This window comes from Aspergillus uvarum (genome assembly GCF_003184745.1).
Source record: "Aspergillus uvarum CBS 121591 unplaced genomic scaffold BO82scaffold_46, whole genome shotgun sequence".
Lineage (NCBI taxonomy): Eukaryota > Fungi > Ascomycota > Eurotiomycetes > Eurotiales > Aspergillaceae > Aspergillus > Aspergillus uvarum.
Genome location: NW_020291343.1, coordinates 210,382 through 236,292, shown reverse-complemented (window position 1 = coordinate 236,292; position 25,911 = coordinate 210,382). Strand labels below are relative to the sequence as shown.

Sequence of the window (25,911 nt, the reverse complement as noted above, 5' to 3'; positions counted from 1 at the left end):
AGACTTTTGCCCGCCCTGCTGGATTGCACGATATTTCTTGATTTTGGGGTGCATGAAGAGCACTGCGCTCCAGCTTGCTACCAAGCGAAGCTACATTATTGGATGCTGTATCATCGGGTTCTGCCTCCTGGGCGGAGCAAAATAGTCTGACGGAGGGCCATACTACTGCCCGCAACAGGATTCTTCTGCATCGCCCGACCTCCGAGTTGCCCCCAGTCATACTGACCGCACAATCACATGACAGTAAGCGGACGGAAGATTCCAGGACCCTCAGGCAGATCCTCCAGCCCCCTCCAGTCCCAAACCCGAATCAATAATATCTAAACCACCCAGGGGTCCAGATTCCGTGAAACCTGGATGATACGCAGCAAGCCCGTTCCGCCCGATGCATGCATGTGTGCTTGTGTTTGCGCTTCGATAAAGCTTATTGATGATTCGTCTCTGCTGGAGGGATCGGTCACGAATTACTGGCTTCGAGCGTATGTTCTCAATTCTCTGGGCATAAAATTGACCAAGATAAGTCAAGCTCGGTCGACTCAGATTTGTTGTAGCTATTGGCGGGCTGTGACACTGTAAGCACGTACACATTAAATGATGGCTTGGCATCTCAGTATAGAATATCTCAACTGCTCTCAGATCATGTCACTATGCTTGTCACGGTCCCCTAGTTAGCGAGATAGTCATCACCACTGCAGATTCCATTCAGCTCGCCTGAGCTGGGCATAGGAACGCAGCCTGCAATTCCGCTGGGTGGTGGTAGATTTCTTTGTTGGCCACAAAAGATAGCCAGCCTTCAAACGCCACGGACAACGTAGTCACCGTCGATCCTTACACATCGATAAATCTAGATCGACCTTAAGGTTAATAGAATGCAGAACCAGTCTTGAATTAGACTTACAAGGGCTTGGCCAATGAAAGGTCTATTTACGGCCATCCAATCTCTATGGCCTTCAGCGACAACCTGAAAATAAGAGGCACATTCACTCAAGATCGACCCTGAGGGGAGAGCGTGTCAACTGCGCTGCGGAGCTATGTTGTGAATACAGTCTATTGTAAGCTAGTTATGTGACCTGGTGTCTTCAGTACTGGGGCTACGAGAGCACCAGACTGTAAGATTTGTTAGTATTCCTCTATCTGATAATCTCATCAACGGCCGCCATTCGTGGTTCCGGGCTTATCCAACTTGTATATTTGACGTCAACCCGGGGATAATCTCCGAAGCTCTGATTCTCCATATTCTCCACTTGTCCTACACTCTCCACTATCTTGCTCATGGTCGCAGCGCTGTCTTGATCTTGGTTGTGTCAATCACTTTTGTTCAAGATGGAATACAGGTTCCCTTCCGGATGTAAGATGGATAATCAAATCGGAAGAGTAATAACAGTCAACCACCACGATTATACTATCGTTGATGTGTTGTCTGAAAGTCAAACATGGAGCTCCACGAACGGTGAGTGTCTACGAAGCTACGGTCTTTTACATTGCGCAAAAATACGCTTTTGAAAGTGCGCTACCAGTAAGTGATCATCCTTAAACATCCTCATCCGCATTCGCATCTAATCAGCGCCATCGCTCATCAGAACGAACGCCAAAGGGGTTAGTGCGAGCGACCTCGTATCAGAGGAGATCATGGCGCGGAGGTGCTTCGAATACGAATGTGAGGCTCTGCATGAATGCCAGGAAATCCTCTATTTTCCGACGTACTACGGTCGCGCCGAGCTTCCTGGTGACGAGAATCCGGTCAAAGCTGGTGGGCATGTGTGGATGATTGCCATGAGTGTCGCTGGCGGTACCAGCGTGGTGGGAATGCCCACTCTCGAGTATCTCGAGAGCCAAATCATCCGCGATCAGGTGGTCGATGCGCTGGAGTAAGTCGGTCTTTCCTAGGATTGATAGCAGCTTTGTGTGAAAGTATGCTGACCAGGAAACCATGTACGAATAGACACATGCGTCTGAAGGGATGCATGTTCTTTATGCAGGAGACTGAGCAGATCTTTTATGACCCTGCGACTGTCCTTGCGAGTGAGTAGCCGGGCAATTCTAGCCATTGGCCGATCGAGGGGCCATTTCGTGCGGCGGCCCTTGCGATGGAGGCTTGCAGACGTGTTTTGTTGGCTGCGGAGGAGACCAGAGCAGTTTCGGCTTGCGACATGTTTTCGAGCAGACTGCGGAGGACGGTGGTATGGTCAATGGAGGTACTGCTGGTGGTGGTGCTGCTGCTGCTATATGCCTTTTTCGGATCGGATCTCGAGCCGATGCCGACACTCTTTCCGCTCTTTTTGACCTTCTCCTCCTGATTGCCTCGATCAAGTTCTCTAATGGTATAGCTCACCCTGATGCAAAGGACTATCTTGTACTTTCTCTTGTCTCATACACCCCGTCTTTCCGCACATGCTTCAAGAATACCCACTCGACTCCACCGTGGCTTGTATTCATCGTCGCCGAATCTGTTCGATAGGTAGTCTTGCTTCATGTGTGAGTCTTGCAACCACCTTTGCGAGTACCCCGAAACCAACGATCATGCGGCGATTAGTCGACGGTGAGCTATGTGGATCGCTTGGAATGGCAACATCACTGACTCTGGCTTAGCTATGCAACATCCCTGGAGGAACGGTGCCAGCACATGGATAATTTGTGCATTCGCTTGAGGGTATAGCCCAAACACTTTCCCAGTACATCACTCAGGCGCAGGCAGTCAACCAATCATGCAATGCTTGCGGCCGGATCGAGCAAAGTCCGACGGTCGAATCTTCGCCGGTTGCTACGGCTATTTCTACCGATCACGTCTCAGGAAAGACAAGATATAATGCAGGAGTCGAGCCATCAGTTGTATCACCTGATGCTTCGCATCCAACCAGCCCTCCCCCTTCATACCGAGCCAGTGCAGATCTAGTGGGCCATATGGTGGCCGACTCATACGGCCGCTTCAGGTACAAACCATGCTGAATATGCCTCGACCTGCTGCTGACTGACCTTGCAGGTATGTTGGTGGAGTAGCCAACAACATGGTGATCGAGGCAGTTCAAAGCCTGTCTCCAGCAAGTAATCAAACATCTTGTGAACAGAACAACTCTATCAGAAGGTCAGAGGTGGAACTGCCATTCTTCACGCGCGATAAGACGTGGCCCGACCTGCCGTATATTCCCAGGCGAGAGAGATGACCCAGTCTCCCCGATACATCTCAGACTTACTGATCGACATCTACTTTGAGAGGTTGCATTACTCCTTTCCTATCTTATACCAACCAGATTTCATGATTCAGTACCATAATCTTCAAGATACAAAGGATTTGACGGGCCTTGACAGAGGCTTTCTTACCGTCTACTTTGCAGTCTGTGCTTGTGCTTCTGGCTTACTCCCTCAAGCACCTAGTACATCTACCTGGCGGGCGTAAAGTTTTATCAGAAGGCTCTACTCATATTCTTCACTTCGAGTGGTAAAATCTTCATTAAGCAAGTTCAGCGTCTTGGCTTGCTTGCATTATACTGTGCAGGCTGGAATGTTCTTTCGCAAGGGTGGCGATTGGCTGGGCAGGCAGTTCGCATCACACAAAATCTTAGTCTGCATCTCTCCAGTCTGGTAGGCATGCTTCATTAGATTTAGCCGAGTCATTCACTAATTATAAGCAGAGGGAACCTTAAAAAAAACACCAAGCTTGTCGGAGTTAAAGAAAGCGCAGATTGCTCGCTGTATTTGGTAGAGTATATTCAAGATCAACTAGTCGGTACACGTATAAAGGCTTTCCGACCACGGTGCTGATTAATAGCTTTAGTTTGACTTCAATATATCTAGGACGGCCAATGGCCGCATATATTACCCATATTTACTGTAAACTGCCGCTGGATATCAGCAATGAGGATCTGGATCAAGGCTATGATTATGGCAACAAGACTCAGCGTTCACATTCATCGATGATGGGCTTTATTGCACTGATCCGGCTGTGCAAGGTAGCCGCCAATATACATCACTTCCATCTGTCCAATAGAATGGGTCGCGGAGACTCGTCGAGTCGAAACTGGACTACCTTAGTCACCAATATCAACATTTTTACACAGCAGCTTAATAATTGGGTCCAAGAACTCCCAAACAAGATTCAATTCTCACCAACAAGAGCTCAAGCGGGCTGAACTTGACTATAAGTACCACAGCATTCCTTTTACACTCGGCTATTCTCATGAACTTATACCAGTAAGGCGATTTCATTTTCACATATTGCACATTTTAACCGAGTTATAGGCCGCTGCTGGGTTGCAAATACCCGGAATCACATTCACTTCTTCGCAATCCATATTCCAAATGCCTTAGAGCTGCACAAAGCTGTATCCAGGCAGCTGAACTAATCCATGATTACATACCACCGTCGTACCATCTAGCCTTCTGTGTCCAATATCTAACTATATCTGGGATATTTGTGTATGGCATCCTACTTTCGCATACAACTTCGTCCACTGACGAGATACAGATTAAGAATAACCGAGTCCCTTGATTCAGGTAATTGGATCTCGCAGGGACATACGGCTCTTGCCCTTCTCACTAAGATTAAGCGAGTCTGGCCGGGTGCTAGTCGCAGCCGTTTAATCCTAAAGCAACTGCTCTAGGACCCAGATAAGTTTAACGGCACGAGTCAATCTACGCCATTGTCTATATTTAACGGCTTCTTATGGGAGGACTTCCCGGGAGCAGATATGATCGACGACTTTCTGCGGAATGAGCTGTGAGGTTACTTCGTCTATCGCGACTCAATATGCATGATACAGTACAAACAGGATATTGGACCGATCTTACTCCGTTTCCACCTCAACCACCAATTTCTCCCCACTGATCTTCCCCTGCCTCATAATCTCGAATCCCTGCTCTGCCAGCCCCTTCAAGCCCCCCTCAACAATCCTTACGGGATGGGGCCTGATCCTACCATCCTGCAAGAATGGCCAGAGCTTCGTCATCCACTCCACGGCAAAGTCATAATCCTCCTTCCGGGCCGGGATCCGATGTCCTCCCAACTCCAGCTCCTCCCCCATCGCCGTATACGCCACAGTGATCCGCGACCGCACATTCTCTCTCGGGATGACGGTATCGGTCAATATCGTCGCAAACTCCCCGCCCTCGCTCGACAGCGCCCGGTCACAGAACACCACCGTCTCCTCCCCGCCAATCGTATCCATAACCAGCCCCAGCCGGTTCCCGGTCTTCTCATTGATGAGCGCCGCAGCATTGGGATCCCGATAGTCGAAGACCTCGTCCGCGCCGTACGACCGCACCAGCTCGAAATTGCGCGGCGAACAGGTCGTGAAGACCCGGTAGCCGGAGAGCTTGGCGAACTGGATGGCCATGGTGCCCATCGCGGACGAGCCGCCGTAGATCAGGATGGGGAGGGGCTCGGCGAGGGGAGCGTCCGGTGGGGCGAGGTTGAGGGTCTGGTAGAGCGACTGGCCGATGGTCGTGAGGGCGATCCCGAAGGTGGCGGCTTCCGCGAAGGACAGATGCGCGGGGATGGGGAGTTGAAGCGCCGCGACGGCGGGCGTGGCGGTGGAAAAGGCCCCGTCCTCTGGATGGAGGGGGTTGCAGCCGGAGACGAAGCCGAAGATGCGGTCGCCGGGTTGGAAGTCGGTTGTCGTGTCGGGGTGGATGGCGAGGACGGTGCCGGCGTAGTCGCAGCCCAGGGGTAGGTTGAGCGGGGTGTTGGGGGAGGTGGCTTTCTTGAGGTCGGTGGGGTTAAGGGCTACGGCTTTGGGCTGGACGAGGAGGGTCCCGGGGCGGAGAGTGGGCGGGGGGATGGTGGTTAGGGTTGGAGTGTGCGGGGAGGTGAGGGTTATGGCGAGAGGCATGGTGATGGTCTTGGTTACGGTGGCTGTGATTGGAGTTAGAGTGGATCTGGGGTGAATCTGGGGACATACTGTGCTATACTGTACCTGCTGTTCTATATTTTAATATGGTACCAGGGTTGCGCAGCTGCTGACATATAGAGCACTACTGCTTATTAATTGATGGGATGCTGACGTTGTTGATGATTAATGCTATACAGCTTCTAGTTGAGCTAGTATGCTAGAGGCATAGCTGGCCAACCTAGTCTCTCATCGCGATCGGTTGTTGGAGAATCACGCTTGCTGCGCTACAGGGGACGGCAACTGACCAGCCAGCAATAACTTGCCATCCCAAAGGCAAAAGTATGACGAGTATTTATCCATAGTAGTAGCCAACATCAACCTGACACGTGAGTTTCAGGCAAAGTCCACTGAAACGCACGTGGTAAGGTTATAGAACAACAAAATACTGGCTTCAGGCCCAACAGATACTACTATCAATAACTGTGGTGATTCAGATTAAGCTAAGCTATTACTATGAAGACCCGGCGGCAAGTGCAACCACTTACCTATCTGCAACAGTCCAACAACCGCGACCCACGCTCCGCTGTCAACGCAGCCAAGATCCTGGACCCTGCGGTGGATGAACGACTAAAAATGCCCCTCGATCAGCCTCGCGCCATGTGGCACAGATAAACTTCTCCGGCCGTTTCATCGCACCGACGACCAATATGCAAGCAGTGCTAAGCGCCGGTCAGGCCCAGCGTCGGGGGCTCCGAGACGGCGGGCGGCGGGCGACTAGGGCTGAACGGGGATATAAGCCCTACAGCAACCTCGACAGCCCAGACACTGTCAGTACGAATAGATGAATGAGTGCCTGCAGACAGATCGCATCACCGATGCCATCGGCCAGCCCCTCCCGCCCAGTCCCCTGGACGGAGCACCTCATCTTCCTCCTGCTGCTCCTCCCGACCACGCTGAGCATCGTCCTCCTCCTCGCCGACAGCCTCCACTGGACGATCGCCGACGGATCCATCTACGGCCTCATCAACAGCTACCGCACCTCCGTGCAAACCGGCGTCCAAGCGCTCGCCACACTCCTCAGCACCGTGCAACTCCTCATCATCTGCCGACTAATCAACCAAGCAACGCGCATCCGGTTCGCCCACCACAGCCATCACCACCACGCATCCCCAACACACCTCACCACCCTCAGCTTCTGGGCCTCCCTCTCCACGCCCGCAGCGAACTGGACCCTCCCCCCACTCCTCCTCTGCCTAACCTTCCTCCTCGCCAACCTCTCCGCCGTACTCTCCGCCCTCTGGACCGGCGCCCTCACGCCCACCACCACCACCACAACCCACAGCTACCCCCTCAACATCCCCTCCTACCACAACACAAGCTTCATAATCGAATACCCCTCGCAGATCGACCGCACCGGGCCCACCGCCCGCACCCCGCAGGGGTACTTCACCTACTCCGTAGGACTAGGCCAACTAACCGCCCTGATCTCCTCAGCCAGCACGGCCTCTCCGCTCCTCGCCAACGCCAGCCGCGTGCATCCGAAACTCGACAACACAGGGTACAGCTACACGGGGCGGTCGTACGGGGTCGGCACGTCCGTGGGGCTCACCGATTCCGGGCTGCGGACAACCTACCCGCACGCCACGGGCTACACCTACGTCGAACCGGGGTACGTCGCGCACGTCGAGTGCGCCTACAACCGGTCCTCGGCGTTCCGGCTGGAGGAGCTGGGCGAGTACGCGCTGTACGCGGCCCGCGGCCCGTTGCCGGATAGTGTGAATGCCAGTCGGAGGGATGCGGGGGAGTATTCGGTGTATACGGGGTATAGTACCCGGACGATTGTGGCGGTGGGCGTGGCGGCGCAGCCGGTCAAGTACACCCGGGAAAGGTATGTGGCGGTGGCGGCGGGCGGGTATTATGCCGGGTTGAATGCGAGTCAGTGTGTTGTGGTGTTTGAGCCGGCGTGGTTTAGGGTCGAGGTGGCGGTTGCGGGGAAGGTGGTCAGGGTTGTGCCTGGTAGTGGGGTTGGGAATGATTCTTCTTCTTCTTCTTCTTCGGATGCAGATACTTCTGCTTCTGCGGCTGCGGCTGCTACCGCTGCTGCTGTCGGAACAGACAAGCGTGATGATGATGCAGGGATGGGGACGGCAGCCCAAGGGAACGAGACAGCAGCAGCAGCAGCAGCAGCAGCCGACATCGACCCCACCAACAAGACCATCCACGTCGCTATGCGCCAGCTCGAACTCATCTCCAACGATCTGACGAGCTTCTACCGCTCTACCCTGGGCGACGCCTTTAACACCAGTATCGCTGATTATCGCACTTCGGTGACTATGACTAGGACTACCCGCAATACTACCACCACCACCAATACGACTAACATAGCCAACACACCCACCAAAAACATGACCGAAGACGCCATCGCCCTCGCCGGAATCACGAACGTGTACGTCTCGCTGATCGACGACATCCTAGCCGGCTACGCGTCGGCGCAGCTGATGGTCGGCGGGTTCACGCAGCAGACGGCGGCGACGGTGACGGTCGAGGCGTTCCGCGTCGGGTCCCATCCGTACATCGTGTGCGTGTTCGTGACCTCGCTGGGCCTGCTGCTGGTCGTGGCGGCGGAGATGGTGCGCACGCGGCTGTGGCGCGGTCTGCCGCGGTGGGATTACATGGAGATGAAGATGGTGGTGGCGGCGGCGTCGAACGGGGGTCGCGGGATTGCGGAGCGCGCGGCGGAGAAGGGGTGGGGGGCGGACGCGGTGGGACGGATTCCCGTGCGGTTGGTGGGCGGGGATCGGGATCAGGTGGCTGGTGGGTGGCGGTTGGTGGTTGAGGATGGTGTGGATAAGGAGATGTTGTTGTTGGAGGGGAATGGAGAGGGGCGGTGGATCTAGTCTATATTGGTATAGTTGTGTTGAGATTTTGAAATTGTTAGAACTAGGCTTTGCTCTACTTTACTTCTTCCCCACCATCCCCCGCAACGCCTCCGTCTCTCCCTCCAACTTGCTCACGCGCATCCGTAGCTCGTCCCGCTCCCGCTTCACGGCCGCCAGCTCCGCCTCCAGCTCGTTCACCCGGTCCAGCTTGCGCTGTCGGTACCGCCGCGCCGCGAGCGTGTTCAGCTGCCGCTTGCTCACTTTGTTGGGCGGTTCTTTGGAGGTTGCCACCCGGGTGACGGTGAAGGATGGTTTGGTCGAGGAGTAGTCCGTCGTCACCGCGGGCATTGGTTGTGGCTGTGGCTGTGGCTGTGGGATTAAAGGTGGGGTTTGAATTTGCGGGTCTATTTTTCTGCAGTCAGTACCTCTTTTGGTTTACTCGAAGATGAGACCGGGAAGGGAACATACCAGGTAAGGACTGCACGCTTGGCGATTCGAAGAGGTAGGATTCACTGAGACTGTCCGGGGAACTGAGCAAGGAGTTTATCGCGGAGTCTGACACGGGGTCTGCGAGGTCGTTCAGGGTGTTGATGTCGAAGTCGAAGTCAAAGTCCAAGTGGTTTGTGGCAGTAGTGGTGGTAGTAAGATCGGGGTAGTAGCTTTGATCGAGTGGATCGGTCGCAAAGAAAGATGGGTCGAACTCAACGGGGGGAAAGGCCGTTGAAGGAGGCAAAAGAGAGAGGTCGAGGTAGGGATGGAGGTCGGAGTTATAGTAGTCGGGGTATTGATAAAAATGATTAAGCGGTTTGCCTGGCCTGGTAGGTGGCCGGGGTGAGCTGCCTGACGGCGTGCGTAGCGGTGGTTGCTGCGACTGCCATCCTTGTATACTTAGGACCCGGGTCGCGGACCCGGAAGACCGGAGGGAAAGAAGAAGAAGGGGTGTAGCTGGTTCGCCGAAGCGATGGGTTGGTGAGGAAGAGAGGAGAATGCGGGAGAGGGGAGGGGGGACTTTTATACCTTATCGGTCGGTGCCTGGGAATTATGGGCCGTTCAGGGAGGCGGGTTCCATTTTGGGAAGCGGGTGTGGGGCGGTGGGGTGGACTCTATCGGAGTTATTTTAGCTGGGTGTGAGGTATACGGCTGCTGGCGATTGCATCTGGCGAGGAATAATAGTGGTGATAGTATTGCCCTGCGGACATTATACAGTACTGGCTATGTCCTAAAATCCAGAGTGAGTAGAGATATATGCTATTGCTCATACATCAGAGAACACAGTAGTGTATCTGAAATCCCTATTGTTTTCGTTAGCAGTATCCAATCAACCATGGCACACCCTCCAAAACAACAAGTAACAAAAAGCAATCAGATGATGTCGGCCCTGGAACCTTGGAGAGGTTCTTCCTATACTATGTTCTCTCCAAGAGCCTCAGCAATGCGAAGCATGTCAGCTGTAGGGGGTTTCTTCATGGTGCTAGGATTGGTAGAAGTACAGTAAATAGACACACTTACTCGGGCACACTCATAATGCCTATCATTGATTATCATTGCCTAATGCCCCCCTACCATGGTTCACTACAATCGTATAACTGCACATCTAATAACTATGTCCTACTAGTGATCCATCATCATGAGTCGAAGTGATGGAGAATGAGACGCAATGAGGCCAGGATGATAACGCCCTCTAAAGCGCACCCGCCGAGCCGGAGAAGAAGGAATCCACCCCGGATGAGCCAGCATGAGTCATTCTTACTCATGCCTATTTGGGAGGGGTTGGCCCCACTCTTATCCAACAATAGCATAAGCCTTGCGGATTGACCATGCGGCGACCAAATCAGCTCATTATCACTCGAGGCTACATTGGCCAGACCGCTATCATCCCATATCTGGGACTAACCAGTTAGAGAAATGGCCAAGTCAATCATCCCCGCGTGCCAGCAAAACGCCTGGAACAACCGCCTACTTGCCCACCAATCTATGTCTCCTCGCCTCCAAAACAGCGGGTGCGGCTCGGTCGATGGCAGATCATTCAAAGTGTGACTGCCTACAAGGAAAGATTCATTTTGAGTTTCGCGATGCCAGAATTGTCAATCTCACATTAGTCGTTGTCTTTGTGTCGTACTGCACATAGTGCAGATAGTCAAGATGATGCCTTCGTAAGAAAAGCGGACCTGTTTCAACCGGAAAACATGCCATTAAGACACTATCTATTCTATCATAAATACCATTAACATTAGATCTGCTGTGAATTATCTTTAGCCTTCCACGAACACCTTATTTTCACTCTATATCCATATCTCACACAAATGCGACTCCCACCTCTTTTCTCCAATCTAATTCTTATTGAGCTTGGCCCTCAACCTCCCCCCAAACCAGTAGAAAATGTAAGGGATAAACACCATCCCCACCCCAATGAACGCCAACAGCCACGACGCCCACTGCAGCCCCAGACGATCGTACATCTGCGTGATGAACAGCGGGAACGCCGCACCGCCGCCGGAGCGCAGGAAGACCTTGGCCGCCAGCGCGGACGCCGCATACTTCTGGTAGCTGTCGATGATGTAGTTGTTGACCGCGTAGTAGCACAGCACCATGCCGAACCCGAACGCGATGCCGGAGGAGGCGGGCCCGACCCAGATGATGCCCTTGAAGGAGGTTGCGCCGAGGATGAACAGCGCGATGGGGATGAAGGGCGCGCCGATGAGGGCACCGATGAGTCGGTCCTCAGGGGTCGGGGCGCGGCGGCTGCAGATCTTGTGGAATTGCTTCTCGAGCAGCGGGGTGAAGATCAGGGAGAAGCCGGCGCCGATGAGGATGGGGATGAACATCAGGCCGATCTGGCCGTCGTTGTAGCCGTACAGCTTGCCGAAGATGACCGGGTAGGCGAAGAAGAAGGCGTACAGCATCGAGTAGATCAGCACGATGTACATGCACATCAGGTCGAGGACGGGCTCGGTCAGGATCATCGTGATCGGGCGGATCAGCGAGGTGCGCACGATCTCTTTGAGGGATGGCTTGTGCTGCTCCTGCTCCGTGATGATGTGCGGGTTGCCCGTCTCCGAGCGGAGGCGCGCCGCCCGCCGCTTGAGGATTACCGGCGCGTACGTCTCCGGGATCAGGCCCACGAGGATGCCCACGGCCCCTGCGAAGGCGAGGTTGGTCCAGAAGAAGAGATCCAGGCGGCCCGAGCCCACTGTGATCCAGCCGCAGACAATGGGTCCGATTACGGGGCCGCAGTACGGGGCCGCCGCGAAGAAGGCGATCGCCATGCCCCGTTCCTCGATGGACCAGATGTCGGCGATGGTGCCGCCCGCGAGTGAGAGGCCGGAGCTGGAGAAGACACCGCATAGGAAGCGGCATGCCAGCAGTCCGCCGATGTTGGGCGACAGGGCGCAAGGGATGTTGAAGATCGTGTACAGCACCAGGGAAATGATGTAAACCGGCCGGCGGCCGATTATCTCCGATAGGGGCGACCAGAGAAGGGGACCGACAGCGAAGCCGCAGACCATGATACTGCAGGTGAGGGTGGCTACTTCGAGAGAGACGTGATACTTGTCTTCGATGAGACCCAAGCCGCCCGTTACGATTGCGGAACCGTAGGCGACGCAGACCACGAGGAGGGAGGCGATCATGGTGACGTACCAGCGATAGGCACGGGACCAGTTGTAAGGGTTCTCGGGGTCGTTGATGGTGAAGGTGACAAAATCGGTCGGCTGATCATCGGCCTTTTCGAGGTCCGAGGAGGAGCTCGACGACGGTTGCCGGTCCTGTCGCGAGCGGATCTGCTCGAGTGTGCGTTTGGGAACGAGGCCGGTGCTAGTCTCGATGGTATATTCCTCGGGGAACACAGGGTCGGCAGGACGACCCACATCTGGATAGTTGTAGTCGACTGGTGGAGGACTTGGAGAGACTCCGCGGTTTGTTAGGGACTCTCGAGTTTCTGTGCGAAGAAGATGTGGCTGTTCTGATGCATTGCTCATAGCCCGTTGGGGCTCGGACATGGGTGGTGCCATGATTGTATAGAATGAGATGGCTTGCGTTTGGGTGGACTGTGCCCTTTAGAGTCTGTCTGTGTGCTATTGTACGAGATACAAGCACGGTAAGTAGAGGAAATGTGTTGATTTATATCGTTGGATGTTCGGTGAGGTCGGATTCGTATAGTTCAGGCACGTAGCAAAGCCGACGCATCGCCGATCCATCACCGAGACGCACCGAGCTTGAACCGTCCGACACTCTATCCGGTTCCTGGAGCCAACACACGCCATCTGGGTGACTCAGAGCCGGTTCACCCTTAGATCGTCCCTGTTTCGTGGCTTCGGCTTGCATCTTGCATCAGATTGACCCTGAGCCAGGGATTGCAGCTGAGATCTGCTCAGAGCAAATGATCCCAACCGCGTCGACCAGGCGCTGTGTCTGTGCGACGAGCTGATCTTCTTGACGAATCTTCATACGAATATAAAGACAGCAATGCTCGGGAAGCTGTAACTGGCGAAGATCGAATGCAAATCCCCCAGTTTGTCATGTCCTTGGGAGCATAGCTTCAGCTCGGAGATGTGTTGTCATCCAGCTCGTGTAAGCTGCAGAGATTTGTGATCACGAAAACTCTGCTCATGCAAGCTGCAACCAGCCAAGCCAGGACTACTAAGCTATGACGCAAGACCAGAGCCCACAGTTGCGCGATATGTTGTGGTAAATCCTTTCATGAAGTAAGTAGAGATGTCGATGAGAGTCTGGAATGGACGATGGGAAAAGATAAGGGCGTTAACTCGGCGATGGTTCGGTGCCGAGATCTTCCCGGACCACCCCCGAACAACAATATGATAACATAGACGCTGTCGAGCTTCAGGGAGAACGAGAAACACCGAAATACTTGAGCCCGACACAAATTTTCCTGAAACATGCGTCATTAAAATTTCTGCAGGGGCCGTCCTTTCTTTCCATCGAGTGGTTGAAAGTATGGACCGGTTGATTTGATTTGACCAAGCCCGTTCAATCCATACCGAAATTCCGATAAAACTTGATGCTATCCCTAAGCTATAGCATAACCATAGACAAACTCCCTCCCAAGACATCTTTTACTTTCCTTCCTCAGAAGTACCTTCATGACCCAAGAAGCGCCTTTCTAATCGCTAGCCCGATACTTAGCCCGGTACTCCTCCAACCGGCGCATATCCTCGCCGGCTCCCTTCTCCTGCATCAACCGGATCAGATCATCCAGGGTGACGATGCTCGTCGTGGGCACACCGTACTCCTTGCGGATCTGGCCCATGGCGCTCATGCGCGGCGCGTCGTCCTCCACGCCGCTGGCGTCCTTGGGGCCGGGCATCTTCTCCTGGCGGTCCAGCGCAACGGCGAAGCCGACCACTTTGCCGCCTTCCTGGGCGACCAGGTCCAGGGTCTCGCGCATCGCCGTGCCGGCGGTGATCACGTCGTCAATCACCAGCACGTTCTTGCCCTTTAGGCCGGCACCCACGATGCTGCCGCCCTCGCCGTGGTCCTTCTTCTCCTTGCGGTTGTAGCTGTAGGACACCTCGGCCCAGGCTTCGGGCTGCAGGCGGTGGAGCTCGAGCAGGGTGGCGCAGGCGAGCGGGATCCCTTTGTATGCGGGGCTGTTTGATGGAGGTGGATGTTAGAGATTGGGTTGAGGAGAAAAGACATGGCAACATGCGGCGAAGTGTTTTGTTTGGGTTAAGGGGCTGCGGTGTTCTCGACTCACCCGAAGATCACGTCGGGCTTGGGGATGGAAGGGTTCTCAGCGAGGAATGTGATGATGGTGTGGGCGTAGGCGGTTGAAAGGGCGGAGAGGAGCGAAGCAGTGTGGAAGGTACCGGCGTTGAAGAAGTATGGGGAATCTATTGGGATCCTGAATTAGCAACGGAAGGGTCACAGATAGTAGTTTCTCGGGGATGGGAAGCGTACGACGGCCCGACTTGAGGGTGAAAGTGCCGAAGGTCAGGACCTTGGCAGAGATGGAGGACTCCAAGAAGGAGGTCTTGTAAGCGGGGAGGGCCATGACGAGGTGAATTGGCGTGACTTGGGGATTTGCAGGGGCTGTTGGCGGGGAATATTTTCAATCTCCTGAAAGAAAAAGATTGAAACTATCTCCAGATGATGAGGTAAGCCATACCCCGCACTATTCCTGTTTAGACCACACGGAGGGGGTCCGTGTCCCGAGTTCAGATTTCTTATCTTATCGCTTATCGACTTGAATCGTCGACCAGAATCGACCATGATTATGAGGTATATGTACATTGAAGGAACCATTATCCAAACGCCTATCCCATTATCGTACAACTCACTCCAATTAGGCCAAGTTCTGCAAGTTAACCATCTCATAGTACCTTCCTCGCCGACGCAACAGTTCCTTATGCGTGCCCCACTCGACAACCTCTCCCTGTTCGAGGAAATAGATCATGTCCGCCCGCTGGATCGTGCTCAATCGATGAGCAACCGCGATCGTCGTGCGGCCCTTCGCTGCTGCATCCAAAGCCGCCTGGACAACCTTCTCCGACTCCGAGTCCAAGGCCGATGTGGCCTCGTCCAGCAGAAGAATGCGAGGGTTACGAATCAGCGCCCTAGCGATGGCAATCCGCTGCTTCTGCCCACCAGACAACATGCCGCCTTTACTGCCGACGAGCGTGTTAAATCCTTGTCTGGGGAGATGTTAGCTAACTGGGTCACCAAGTTGGGGCGAGACAACGTGCAAACTTGAGAATTGGGGGCAAGGGAACACATACGGTAACGACATGATAAAGTCGTAGATGTTCGCATCTCTGCACGCTTGGACCAATGTGTCCTCCGATACCGCTTCTTTGTGCGTACATCCCAGCAGGATATTCTCTCGGATCGTGCCCTGGAATAGAGCAGGCTCCTGACTGACCAGAGCCAGGTGGCTGCGGTAGGACTTTTTCTCGAGCGTCGCGATGTCCCGCCCGTCGACATACACTTCACCGAGCACCGGCTCGTAGAACCGCTCCAACAAGGAAATGATCGTGCTTTTCCCGCTGCCACTCGACCCTACCAGTGCAATATTCTGTCCTGGCTTGACCGTGAGGTTGACGTGCCGGAGCACAGGCTGCTCCAGCCGTGTAGGGTACCGGAAAGACACGTCCCGAAATTCCACCGACCCTTGCATGGAGGACACATGGATAGCTTTGCTCTCAGCATATTTATTGGTGGACCGATTGCTAAACAGCTTCTTGAACTCCGCGGCCGCATGCTTCGCTTTGCCCATATCCGGCGCGTTCGAAAAGATAGTCCCGGCCGCCTGAGCGCCGAAGATGACTTCGCTGAAGCACACGTAGAATTGGAAGAGTGTGTACTCTCCGTGCCCGAGGAGGGTCCCTCCATACCAGAAGCCCAGAGCCATGCACATAAACGGCAACGCTTGGGAGCTGGCATAGAGGGCGGAGGACTTGAAGATGGGGAGGATGTCCGCCTTCAGCTGGGCTTGTACTTGTTTCTCGTAGGAACTGACAACTTGCTTCTCCATCGTAAGAGAAGCAACGGTCCGGATGGCAGAGGCCGCCTCGCAGGCTGAGCTTGCAGACTGTTGATACGCCGCCTTCGCTCGGCGCTGGAATCGATCCAACATCCACACGCGAAGAAAGCCGCACATCAACAGGACCGGCACAGCTGAGATGCAGACCAAGGCAAGCTTCCAGCCCATGACCAGAGCCACGACAAGGGAAGCTGAAAGGTTGACAGTGACAATGAGCAGGGTACCGAGAGTGACGCCACTGATTCCAGCAAGCTGTTTAGTTTCGGCACCCAAGGTCGACGTCAGAGCGCCTGTGGTGTTCTCTTCCTTATCAAAGAATGAGATCTCCTTGTTCAGCATGACTCGGAATGCCTGGCTTCGGGCTCGAAAGATTAGTTTCTCGGAGCTGTACGCGAACAAGGTCCCTTGGGTGGCATAAATAACCAGTGTCACCAAGCCCATCATGAGGAACATCAAGCACCAGAAGTTCGCATCGTGGCGCAGCTTGTGGTATTCGAATGGTGGCAAGCTCAGCGTGTTGACTGCCTTGGCAAACAACACCGCCTGAGATGGCTGAATGCCTCCCGCCAGGGTCGATGCACAGAGACCCAGGATCATGATCGGCCACTCCGGTCGGTTGAACGAGGCAAGGAACTTGAACAACGCCCATAGCGACAGATTCTCCTTGTGTTTGGATGGTAAGGGTGGAATGAACATGGACATCCTGGTCCTACGTCTCTGCCTCGCCCCCGTCTTCAGCACAATATCGGAGGCGTCGTCACTAAAGTCGTCTTCGTCGTCCATTGGATATCCGCCCCCAATATAATCTTCATCAAGGAAGAACGTCATTGACTCGTGTCGCTTAGCGGCCTCCTTCTGCTTGATCTGCTGCGCCTGCACCATGTCATAGTACACGCCCTCCCGGCCCATGAGCTCAAAGTGCGTCCCTTGCTCCACAATGTGCCCATGAACCAGGACAACGATATTATGGGCCTCCTTGATCGTAGAGAGTCGGTGGGCGATGGCGATTGTTGTCCGCCCCCTCGAGGCATTGTCCAACGCCGCCTGAACAATCTCTTCCGACTTCGCGTCCAGCGCCGAAGTCGCTTCATCGAGCAACAAGATCTTCGGGTCGCTCACCACGGCCCTGGCGATCGCGATTCGCTGCTTCTGGCCTCCTGACAGTGAGAATCCACCAATATTAGTCTCGTACTTCTTTGGTAACGCCATGATGAAATCATGTGCGTTGGCCATCTTCGCAGCGTCGTGGATGCGTTTGGTGATGCTGGCTTCAGGCGCATTCTCGTACTCGGACCCAATCAGTCCGAATCGGATATTCTCATAGATGGTGGTCGCGAACAGTCTAGGCTCTTGTGAGACCAACGAGATCTGCTGGCGTACCCACCGCAAATTCAACGTATACAGATCGTGTCCATCGATCGAGATATGGCCGGCGACGGGGTTGTAGAACCGTTCCAGCAGACCAATGACCGTACTCTTGCCGGACCCTGACGGCCCCACAAACGCCGTGGTCTTTCCCGCAGGAATATAGACGCTGAGGTCATTCGTCACAACAACCTCCGGTCGCGAAGGATACACGTGTCGGACATTCTGCAGGACGATATTGCCCTTCACATGGCCGAGGATCTTGCCGCTCTCGGAGGAGGCATCCAACGGCGACGCCCGGTCAATCGTACTGTAGAGCTTGGACGCGGCCGCGACGGCATTCGACAGCGCCTGCACATTCGGGGCGACGTTGCCCAAGTTGTAGGACCCTAGCATGATCGACATGAGGATCGTGAGGACATCGCCAACCTTAACATGCTCCCGGGCATCGACGAGGAAGCGCGACCCCATCCAGAAGCCCATCCCATAGTTCAGGTACATGACGCCCAGCATCGCGCCGACCATGATGGCGAAGGTGATCTGGGATTTCCGGGCGGGTGCCTCGGACTCCTTCAGCTGCTCCTCGTACTTGGCGGCGAGCACATTCTGGGCGTCGAAGGCGACGACCGTCCGCACCGAGTCCAGGATGTCCTCGGCGAAGCTGCCGGAGCGGCCTTGACACTCCAGCGCGCGCTTGCTGTGGACCATCATGATGATTGACCCGCCGCCCATGATCAGGAGCAAGGCGATCAGCGTTGCGCTGCAGATCAGCGCCAGCTTCCAGTACTTGATGTAGGCGATGATGAACGCCGTGACGAAGGTCGACAGCCCGGTCAGCGCCAGGCCGACCTTCTCGGAGATCCCATCCTGGATCAGGTTGGTATCAGCGGTGATCCGCGTCGTGATCTCGCCGGCACCCAGACTGTCGAAGAACGCGATATTCTGGCGCAGGATCGCCCGCAGGTATTCCACGCGGATGCGCTGCACCACATGGTCGCCTGTGTAGATGAAGCCGACCGTGGCGATGTAGATGGTGATGAATTCGGCCGCGGCGAGGTAGATGAAGTAGACCACGTACTTGTTGAGCTCGTGGTGGAAGTGGTCGTATGTGATGCGCCCGGCCGCAATGTCTTGGAAGGTCGAGGTGAGGTTACCAAAGAGGACCTACTCCACCAGGTCAGTCTCATGCGTGAGCATTACAAGCAATAGCGTCGTGAACTGACGGTGAACAGCGGCAAAGCAGCGCCTCCGATTATCGAAGCGACCGAGCTCAGCAGCAGGAAGACAAGATCCCAACGGCTGGCATAGCGATAAATGCCAAAGAAGCCAGGCTTGGATACGGGGACCCGAATCTGCTGCTCGAGGATGCTCTTCTCGACCTCCGACAGGGCGATGACGGTGCTGTCTGTGGCAGGAGTCTGTTTGCGACCGTGGTCAGTGGGTTAATCTTGATCACAAGCAAGAGCTAAGGTATTCAGACCGTGGGTAATGACTCCAAGCAGATGTCTTCTTCTTTCCACTTCATCATGCAAATGGTTTGTTCTGGCGCAGTCTGTCCCTATCACCAAGCCGCCCAACAGCAGCATCTCACGGTCGGAACGGGAGAGCAAAGCGACCTAGATTCCTAGAGTGCCTTGATTGAGCCAAGACAGACAGTCGAAAGACAGTGAGGACAACGGGCCAGTGAAGGAGTGGTGGGAACAGAACTGAAACTGGCCATCACATGAATTGACACTGGGGACGTGACAGGACCCCTATAATCGAAACCTCCGAGGGCCAACTACCTGGACTTTTCTCGTACCACGGAAAGTGGGTTGATTGTGCCTATCGTCATTCATTGTGTGACCGGCTGGACCAATTTCTTAATTATTCTTCTGTCGACGAGTCCAATTGCAGATGGGACCGAAGGGCGCAAAGGCGACCAAAAGATGAGAGTCGGTGCCAGTTGTGTTGAACCAGTGTTTCACGTGGATGGGAAGAATGGAGAGAAGGAGACGATCAGGGCCCGAGGAAGCCAAATGGCCGTGGTCCAATTATTAGGGCTGGCATACAGGTCAACTCCAGTCAGCTCCAGTCAACCCCAGCCTTGCGGCTGAAACGCAACGGTGTCCGAACCAGATCGACAGATCGGATATTACAGCCTGTTTAAGAGATGGACGTAGACGGTCGGGGATCTCACGCTGGTCCGGGCTGAGTTTCAAACTCTTCGTTCATGGTTGAAAGCTGAAACCGGGGTTCGTATTGGCGACAGCCTCAAAAATTGGGCCGCTCGACCAAGCCCCAAAACAACGTTCACGGAGTACCGTGCAAACCAGAACTTAATCAACTTAAGGCAATCTTAGGTAAAAACTCAATTCCGTTTGTTTTTTTGGAGATTGGACGCTCTCATTTGTCTACTGCTAACTATTTCGTTTCACGCCTAAACTTTAACCGGGGTATAACATAGATCCACTGCCAAACCTGAAGCACTAGCCCAACTTGTCCATCCGCGAATCAATCATGGATGTGAGTGTCGCCATGACACAACAGTAAAAAGAAAAAGAAAAAGAAAAAAAAGGCAATTGAAAAAAAAATGAAAGTGTGTGGTGGGAGAAAAGAACCAAACCCGAGAAAGTACCAGCCCCTCCTGAATCTAGAATCTTGAATCGATCGAGCATTCCGTCAATTAATCAATCTCACGCTTCTGAAGCTTCAGCTTCAGGTCGGGAAGCTCCCAGAAAGCGTAGCAGCGACTCTCGCGCTGCCAATCCTTGACAGGACCCACATATTCTGCATCGAAGTCCAGGAAGAACGCAGCCAGAGTCAGCTGCATCATCTGTTTGGCGAAATACTTGGCAACACAGGACCGACTGCCCACCAGAAAAGGCTGGACAGCCTCCTTCTTGTCCGTACAGCCTGGCTCCGTCCATCGCTCGGGGATGAACTCGTAGGGCTCATTGAAGTATTCGGGATTATGGTGCAATGCGAAGATCGAAGTGCAGATCTCAGTCTGAAACGGGAAGGCAGGGTTAGTGGGGGAAAAGCCGGACAGGGAACATATCAGATAGACTTACTCCGGCCGGGATATAGGTGCCATCCACGTAGGCTCCGGGTGAAACACGCGGACCGCCCACTGGGACAGGAGGATACAAGCGAAGGGACTCTGTGATGACAGCATTCAGATATGGCAGCTCTTGTGCAACGTGCCCTGAAACATCTTCTGCGGACGTGAAGGCCGAGCGCAACTCCTGGTTCAATTTGGCATGCACTTCAGGATGGGTCAGGACAAAGTAGATGGTCGCACAAAGAGCATTCTGAGTGGTATGGAAACCAGCCAGCATAATGGCGGAGAAATTCTCGGCAATTTCAGGAACAGGCAAGTCGCCTGTGCCTGCCCGCTCCATCACCTCAACCATGACGTCCCGACGAGTGTGGGATGCACCAAGCTGTCTGTTTGCATGTTAGCCACGAACTGAATCATCTGCAGGCCATCACTTACTCATTGATGAGTCTCATTCTCGCCTGTTCTGCGGACTGGCGGACACCCTTACGGATCAAATGGCGCAGCATCCATTTGATCATGGTCGGCACTCCGGAGCCCTTAAATTGATCACGGATGGTGCTCCAGTAGAAGATGCGAGGCAGCTGCTCGGTCCAGAAATAAGGCTTTCCACGCTTGAGACAGCCTAAAGACTTTCCAAGCAGCACCTCCGACACCGTATCGACGGAGTGGCAGTAGAGTAGCTGGTTCAAAGACAGTGTATCTGTCTTCTCTAGCTTCTCCTTCATCGTCGTGTGCAAATCGAGAATCCGCTCCTTGATAACACCTGCATGGGCCTGCATGCATCCGGGGCTAAGGGAAGGAGCGAACAGCTTTCGTACCGAGGCATGATAGACAGGGTCACTCGCGGTGAAGATATTCCGTCTCGAGATACCCTTGTAGAAACCGGTCTTAAGGAAGGCGGTACCTTTTCCCGAGCCAGCACCATAGATGTTGCGCAGACCTCTAATGGTATTTGTAGTGGCCTGGCCGGGAGCAAAGCGTACAATCTTGCCTGAGTCATGTCAGTCGATTTGCACGGAGGCCACACATGCTATCAGGGGATACGTACCATATGATTCGTGCAACGAATGAAAGTAGTGAGCACTCCGACCGGACAGGAAGGCGATCTTGGTGGCAGACTGCAGATGCAGGGTGGTTAGACGGTCGTCCCGTTGTCTGTGCAAAGGGGAAGGGAAACCGCACACCGCAGAGAAACAAATCAAGGAACGAGCCTGGAACCCCCTTGATGATTGGTCCCTTGGGAAGCAATTGAATGAAAAGAATGAGAAGCCAAGGGATCTGGTGGTGTGTCAGTCATACCCGTCAAGAAGCTTGTATGATTCCAACATACCAACACAATGGCGAGGATTGGAAGCGAGATTATACCCGAAGGATTGATTTCGAACTGCCCCGAGGGCACGGCCATGGCAAGAAAGATCATCTTAACGAGAGTGATTGCAAGAACGAATGCAGTTGCAAGAACGTAAGTAATTGACCACCACAAAGTCCCCTCAGACGTGCTATGTCCAGATCTATTTATCATGCATGGGCCATGGTCCCTCCGGGGCCCCTTGGGTGAATCACGCTTGAACTAGCAGTACCGCTGTTGAGGCAAAGTTACTCTCCTGATCCCATCCGGCTAGATGCATCTACCAGTCTCAGTTCATGTTTCCGTTGCACAGGTCGCTCGGCCTGATTCTGATCCAGTTAATCAGATCAGACCAGAATGTATGCGTGATACTTGGCAATCATGATTGGGTGCGTGGTTTGAGTTCCTGACGATAGATCGAACCCGGGTCAGGGTTAAGAGTGGATCTGCCCCATTTTTGGGGATCCTCGGGCCCAGAGTTTATGCTTTGCCCCTGCGGCAGTCGCATCCGCTCTCATCTACCAGAAACACCGTGTACTCTGACTTGTCGCGGTTTCAGATCCATATAAGGGCCTCAATGCCAAAATGTCAGACCGTTATTCAAGCACGGTCAATGTCCGAATGTGAATGTTTCACCATTTTCCATTTTTCGCGATAGATCATTCTGGGACTATTCCACCAATTGGGGTTCCCCACTTTTTCCTCCGAGTTCCTCGTCCCCTTTTCTGCCATTTTGGTGAGAATTCAGTTATATAAGCCCTTCGTGTGACAAGCCTTTACCTCTCCTGTGGTTCAAATCTGTCACTTTCACTCAGACGGATTCTTTCTTCCGACTATGGCAGACGAGCGCACCCGGGTCCTCTTCCTGGCAAACAGCGAACATGGTCAAACAAACATCATCCTCGCCATTACTCATGAGCTTCTTGTTCAAGGCAATGTTGATGTTCATATTGGCTCATTCCCTGTCCTTGAACGCCGGGTTGAGAAGCTGGTAGCTGACAATGCTGCTGCATACGACGAGAATTTCCGATCTCGCATCCACTTTCACCCGGTGAGAGGCCCCTCGAACACCGATGTCTTCATCCGGACCGGAAAGAGGGGTGCGTTTCATCCGCCCGGCTACCATGGCGCTGTCTTAGGGTTCCAGTCCTTGTGTGAAGACATCTGGGGCTGGACCGAGGACGAGTATGTCGATATCTATGAAAGCTGCGTCGAGATCATCAAGGAAGTGAAGCCGGATGCGATCGCAGTCGATTTTTTCTTCCTTCAGGGTCGAGACGCTGCGTACAATGCCGGCCACACGGCAATCCTTATCAACACAACGTCAATCAGTCACATCGTCCTGGGCATGCAACCCAATTCTGCGCCTCTTTGGAAGTATCCTCTGTATGTACTGCAAGTCTTGTTAGCCTCGGACCCATATTAACAAGATTCCAGACCTGGCACTGGGTTTGCTTATCCCATTCCATGGCATACAGTCCCCCTCAATGCCCTTGCCGTGCTGAAGACGGCGAAGATGTACCACGGCAGTGGCCGACGTCGTGAAATCAGAGAATGGCGAATCAAACATAAGATTCATGGCAGATTCCCTTTCGCAGATGCATGGCGTCCCGATCGATTTCACATTTCACCGGGCTTGTTGGAGCTGGACTGGCCATTTAGTGTTATGCCCGATAACATTCTGCCGTGTGGGCCAATTCTGCTGCCAACTGCATCGGTGCAGAAGCAGGACCCGGAGATGGCGCGCTGGCTCGCGAATGCTCCGACTATTTTGGTCAATCTAGGTACCTTGTATGCTCCTGATCCCAAGGTTGCGGAGGAGATTGCTACTGGTCTGAAGATGTTTCTCGATGGCTGGAAGGGGGAGAAAGTCCAGATTCTCTGGAAACTGCCCAAGCATCCGCACGATGTGGACGACATCTACGGTCGGTCGATCGAGCCATTGAAACGGGAGATGGAGGAGGATTCAGTCCGCGTCCGCGCTTGGTTTGAGGTCGAGCCGATGGCGATGCTCGAGACGGGTGGGGTAGTCTGCTCTGTCCATCACGGAGGTGCCAACTCGTGGTACGAGGCTATTCAGTGAGTTTCCTAGCCAACCTACCCCGGCGACTGTGACTGACCTCTCTAGAAACGGTGTCCCTCATGTTGTGCTTCCGGCCTGGCAAGACTGCTACGAGAACGCAGCTCGAGCGGAATGGCTTGGGATTGGCGTCTATGGCAACAAGAGCCGTGCGCCCAAGATCAGCGCGAAGGAGTTGAGCAAGGCACTCTTGAAAGTTATGAACAACAAGTCGTATAAGGAGAAGGCGGCCGAGCTTGCCAGACTCTGCCATCGGAAGGAGGGACGAGTTGCAGCGGCAGAGAAAATCCTGGAGATTGCGCAGTCTCGTGACCATGGCAAGCTCGCCATGCGCTTACCGGAAATGAAAACCAACTGTCCTCTGTACGAAGTCAAGAATCGCCAGGGTATGGTGCTTCAGACTGCTCAGAAGCCCACAACAGCAGGCAAGGGAGATTCGAAGTAAGTCCTGATCAAGCCTCGCCTCACGACCGCCCTCGCTTCAATTTACAAGAAAGCTAACCATTATGCCAGACCTCTCCTCACGGATGTTTACGAGACTCTCCTTATGACTCTGCTGAGCAACACCTGGCTCTTCTTCCCGGTGCTAGGCTACTCTCTCCTACTCGTCCCTCGTCTTCGTCTTTTTGCCCTTCTTTATATCCTCTACATCAAATTCATCTCCAAGGCCCACAAAACCGGCACTCTATCACTGCGCAACGACCGATTCCGTCACTCCTCCATCTGGAAGACAACCTACGCCAACTACTTCCCGCTCACCCTCTACCGTACCGTGCCTCTTCCGCCGCAGAGACGCTACATCTTTGGCTACCATCCTCATGGCATTGCGCTCCGCGGCGCCATCGGTGCCTTTGCCGCCGAGGCAGCCGACTTCTCCCAACTCTTCCCGGGGATCACCAACACACTCCTCATGAAGGACAGCTTCTACACCACACCTCTCCTTCGCGAATACCTCTTGTCACTCGGCACCAGTGGCGTGTCGCGCTCCTCATGTATCCGACACTTGACACGCGGCGGCCACGACGACCGCGGGATGGGTCGGGCCATCACCATCACCGTGGGCGGGAGTCGGGAGTACAACATAGCGCAGCCCGGAACCATGGGTGTGGTGGTGAAGATCCGCAAGGGATTTGTGCGAGTGGCGGTACAAACCGGTGCCGATCTCGTGCCTGTCATCGCGTTCGGTGAAAACGAGCTCTTCGATCGCGTGGATGTAGACAGTTCAACTGCGCTGGGGCTGGTGGCGCGAGCGTGGGAGTTCGCGGTGGGCCATCGCGTGGCATTCTCGACTGGTCGGTTTGGACTTTTCTGTCCGCATCGGAGACCCTTGAACGTCGTGGTCGGGAAGCCGATCGAGGTAAAGCAGCAGCGGTGGGAGCCAGATGAGGCGTATATTGACGAGGTCCATGCTCAGTATGTGAAGGAGTTGGGGAAGCTGTATGATGATTGGAAGGAGACGTTTGCGCCGAACAAGGATGTGAAGTTTGAGGTTGTGGAGTAATTCTGAGATTATTGGAGTTAATCGGTTGATTTGGAATTTGGGTGGGATCTGGCGGATATGGCATTGTCACTTTATACCTGGACTAGACTCTAGAGTTGAATACTGAACGGCTCAGGCAGCTGCATATAAATTTGCAAGTGAGGAACCTTTAGCGAGTAAGTTATATGATAGACCAAAAGAGTTCATTACCCATGCCGCCGGAGTCCTACGGTGGCTTAGGCTCTTTACTGCACAGAACAAGTCACCCCGGCCCGGTAGTACTCCCCTCTCAATCTTCCCTTCTCGCAACAGCCTCTCCTTCCACAAACTCAGTTGCTCTCAAACACGGCTTCCAGCAAGCATTCAAAACCACCTTCAGCAGCAGAGAATGCA

General features: G+C 54.0%; 10 protein-coding genes across 10 annotated transcripts; 4 read left to right on the top strand and 6 right to left on the bottom strand.

Annotated features, from left to right (window-relative positions):
• Positions 1–371: 371 nt before the first annotated feature.
• BO82DRAFT_356435 (uncharacterized protein) lies at positions 372–632 on the top strand. Its single transcript, XM_025635726.1, has one exon. The coding sequence runs from the start codon at positions 394–396 to the stop codon at positions 574–576; it is 183 nt and encodes a 60-aa protein (XP_025489664.1). The 5' UTR covers positions 372–393; the 3' UTR covers positions 577–632.
• Positions 633–1,629: 997 nt separating this feature from the next.
• Positions 1,630–2,030, top strand: BO82DRAFT_404311 (uncharacterized protein; the record flags this gene model as incomplete). The annotated part of the gene is made up of 2 exons (XM_025639432.1): positions 1,630–1,868; positions 1,943–2,030. The coding sequence occupies 2 exons, from the start codon at positions 1,630–1,632 to the stop codon at positions 2,028–2,030; spliced, it is 327 nt and encodes a 108-aa protein (XP_025489663.1).
• Positions 2,031–4,673: 2,643 nt separating this feature from the next.
• Positions 4,674–5,903, bottom strand: BO82DRAFT_356434 (zinc-binding alcohol dehydrogenase family protein). Its single transcript, XM_025635725.1, has one exon. The coding sequence runs from the start codon at positions 5,823–5,825 to the stop codon at positions 4,782–4,784; it is 1,044 nt and encodes a 347-aa protein (XP_025489662.1). The 5' UTR covers positions 5,826–5,903; the 3' UTR covers positions 4,674–4,781.
• A 351-nt stretch (positions 5,904–6,254) lies between these two features.
• On the top strand, positions 6,255–8,988 carry BO82DRAFT_356433 (uncharacterized protein). The gene has a single exon (XM_025635724.1). The coding sequence runs from the start codon at positions 6,701–6,703 to the stop codon at positions 8,720–8,722; it is 2,022 nt and encodes a 673-aa protein (XP_025489661.1). The 5' UTR covers positions 6,255–6,700; the 3' UTR covers positions 8,723–8,988.
• BO82DRAFT_404308 (bZIP transcription factor) lies at positions 8,783–10,227 on the bottom strand (the record flags this gene model as incomplete). The annotated part of the gene is made up of 3 exons (XM_025639431.1): positions 8,783–9,108; positions 9,173–9,519; positions 10,214–10,227. The coding sequence occupies 3 exons, from the start codon at positions 10,225–10,227 to the stop codon at positions 8,783–8,785; spliced, it is 687 nt and encodes a 228-aa protein (XP_025489660.1).
• An 807-nt stretch (positions 10,228–11,034) lies between these two features.
• BO82DRAFT_288938 (MFS transporter) lies at positions 11,035–12,702 on the bottom strand (the record flags this gene model as incomplete). The annotated part of the gene is made up of 1 exon (XM_025631631.1): positions 11,035–12,702. One exon carries the CDS (start codon positions 12,700–12,702, stop codon positions 11,035–11,037), a length of 1,668 nt encoding a protein of 555 aa, XP_025489659.1.
• Positions 12,703–13,764: 1,062 nt separating this feature from the next.
• BO82DRAFT_356429 (orotate phosphoribosyltransferase) lies at positions 13,765–14,762 on the bottom strand. The gene is made up of 3 exons (XM_025635723.1): positions 14,621–14,762; positions 14,418–14,553; positions 13,765–14,310 (listed from the first exon to the last, which is right to left on the bottom strand). The coding sequence occupies exons 1-3, from the start codon at positions 14,712–14,714 to the stop codon at positions 13,824–13,826; spliced, it is 717 nt and encodes a 238-aa protein (XP_025489658.1). The 5' UTR covers positions 14,715–14,762; the 3' UTR covers positions 13,765–13,823.
• Positions 14,763–15,005: 243 nt separating this feature from the next.
• On the bottom strand, positions 15,006–19,092 carry BO82DRAFT_288725 (putative ABC multidrug transporter; the record flags this gene model as incomplete). Its single annotated transcript, XM_025631625.1, has 4 exons — positions 15,006–15,354; positions 15,439–18,731; positions 18,791–18,985; positions 19,048–19,092. 4 exons carry the CDS (start codon positions 19,090–19,092, stop codon positions 15,006–15,008), a joined length of 3,882 nt encoding a protein of 1,293 aa, XP_025489657.1.
• A 1,140-nt stretch (positions 19,093–20,232) lies between these two features.
• On the bottom strand, positions 20,233–22,015 carry BO82DRAFT_404304 (cytochrome P450; the record flags this gene model as incomplete). The annotated part of the gene is made up of 6 exons (XM_025639430.1): positions 20,233–20,556; positions 20,621–20,996; positions 21,046–21,601; positions 21,659–21,728; positions 21,793–21,888; positions 21,941–22,015. 6 exons carry the CDS (start codon positions 22,013–22,015, stop codon positions 20,233–20,235), a joined length of 1,497 nt encoding a protein of 498 aa, XP_025489656.1.
• A 723-nt stretch (positions 22,016–22,738) lies between these two features.
• BO82DRAFT_340398 (Diacylglycerol acyltransferase family) lies at positions 22,739–25,627 on the top strand. The gene is made up of 4 exons (XM_025633507.1): positions 22,739–23,344; positions 23,396–24,037; positions 24,087–24,479; positions 24,552–25,627. The coding sequence occupies exons 1-4, from the start codon at positions 22,794–22,796 to the stop codon at positions 25,537–25,539; spliced, it is 2,574 nt and encodes an 857-aa protein (XP_025489655.1). The 5' UTR covers positions 22,739–22,793; the 3' UTR covers positions 25,540–25,627.
• Positions 25,628–25,911: the final 284 nt, after the last annotated feature.

What these genes read in the sequence shown, in the direction of transcription:
- BO82DRAFT_356435 (XM_025635726.1), top strand. Translation starts at nt 394, where the DNA reads ATGTGTGCTTGTGTTTGCGCTTCGATAAAGCTTATTGATGATTCGTCT.
- BO82DRAFT_356434 (XM_025635725.1), bottom strand. Translation starts at nt 5,825, where the DNA reads ATGCCTCTCGCCATAACCCTCACCTCCCCGCACACTCCAACCCTAACC.
- BO82DRAFT_356433 (XM_025635724.1), top strand. Translation starts at nt 6,701, where the DNA reads ATGCCATCGGCCAGCCCCTCCCGCCCAGTCCCCTGGACGGAGCACCTC.
- BO82DRAFT_356429 (XM_025635723.1), bottom strand. Translation starts at nt 14,714, where the DNA reads ATGGCCCTCCCCGCTTACAAGACCTCCTTCTTGGAGTCCTCCATCTCT. An exon ending in CACCCTCAAGTCGGGCCGTC is followed by an intron (nt 14,554 to 14,620) that starts GTACGCTTCCCA and finishes GGATCCCAATAG; the next exon opens with ATTCCCCATACTTCTTCAAC. An exon ending in AAGCCCGACGTGATCTTCGG is followed by an intron (nt 14,311 to 14,417) that starts GTGAGTCGAGAA and finishes TCCATCAAACAG; the next exon opens with CCCCGCATACAAAGGGATCC.
- BO82DRAFT_340398 (XM_025633507.1), top strand. Translation starts at nt 22,794, where the DNA reads ATGGCAGACGAGCGCACCCGGGTCCTCTTCCTGGCAAACAGCGAACAT. An exon ending in CCTCTTTGGAAGTATCCTCT is followed by an intron (nt 23,345 to 23,395) that starts GTATGTACTGCA and finishes ACAAGATTCCAG; the next exon opens with ACCTGGCACTGGGTTTGCTT. An exon ending in TCGTGGTACGAGGCTATTCA is followed by an intron (nt 24,038 to 24,086) that starts GTGAGTTTCCTA and finishes TGACCTCTCTAG; the next exon opens with AAACGGTGTCCCTCATGTTG.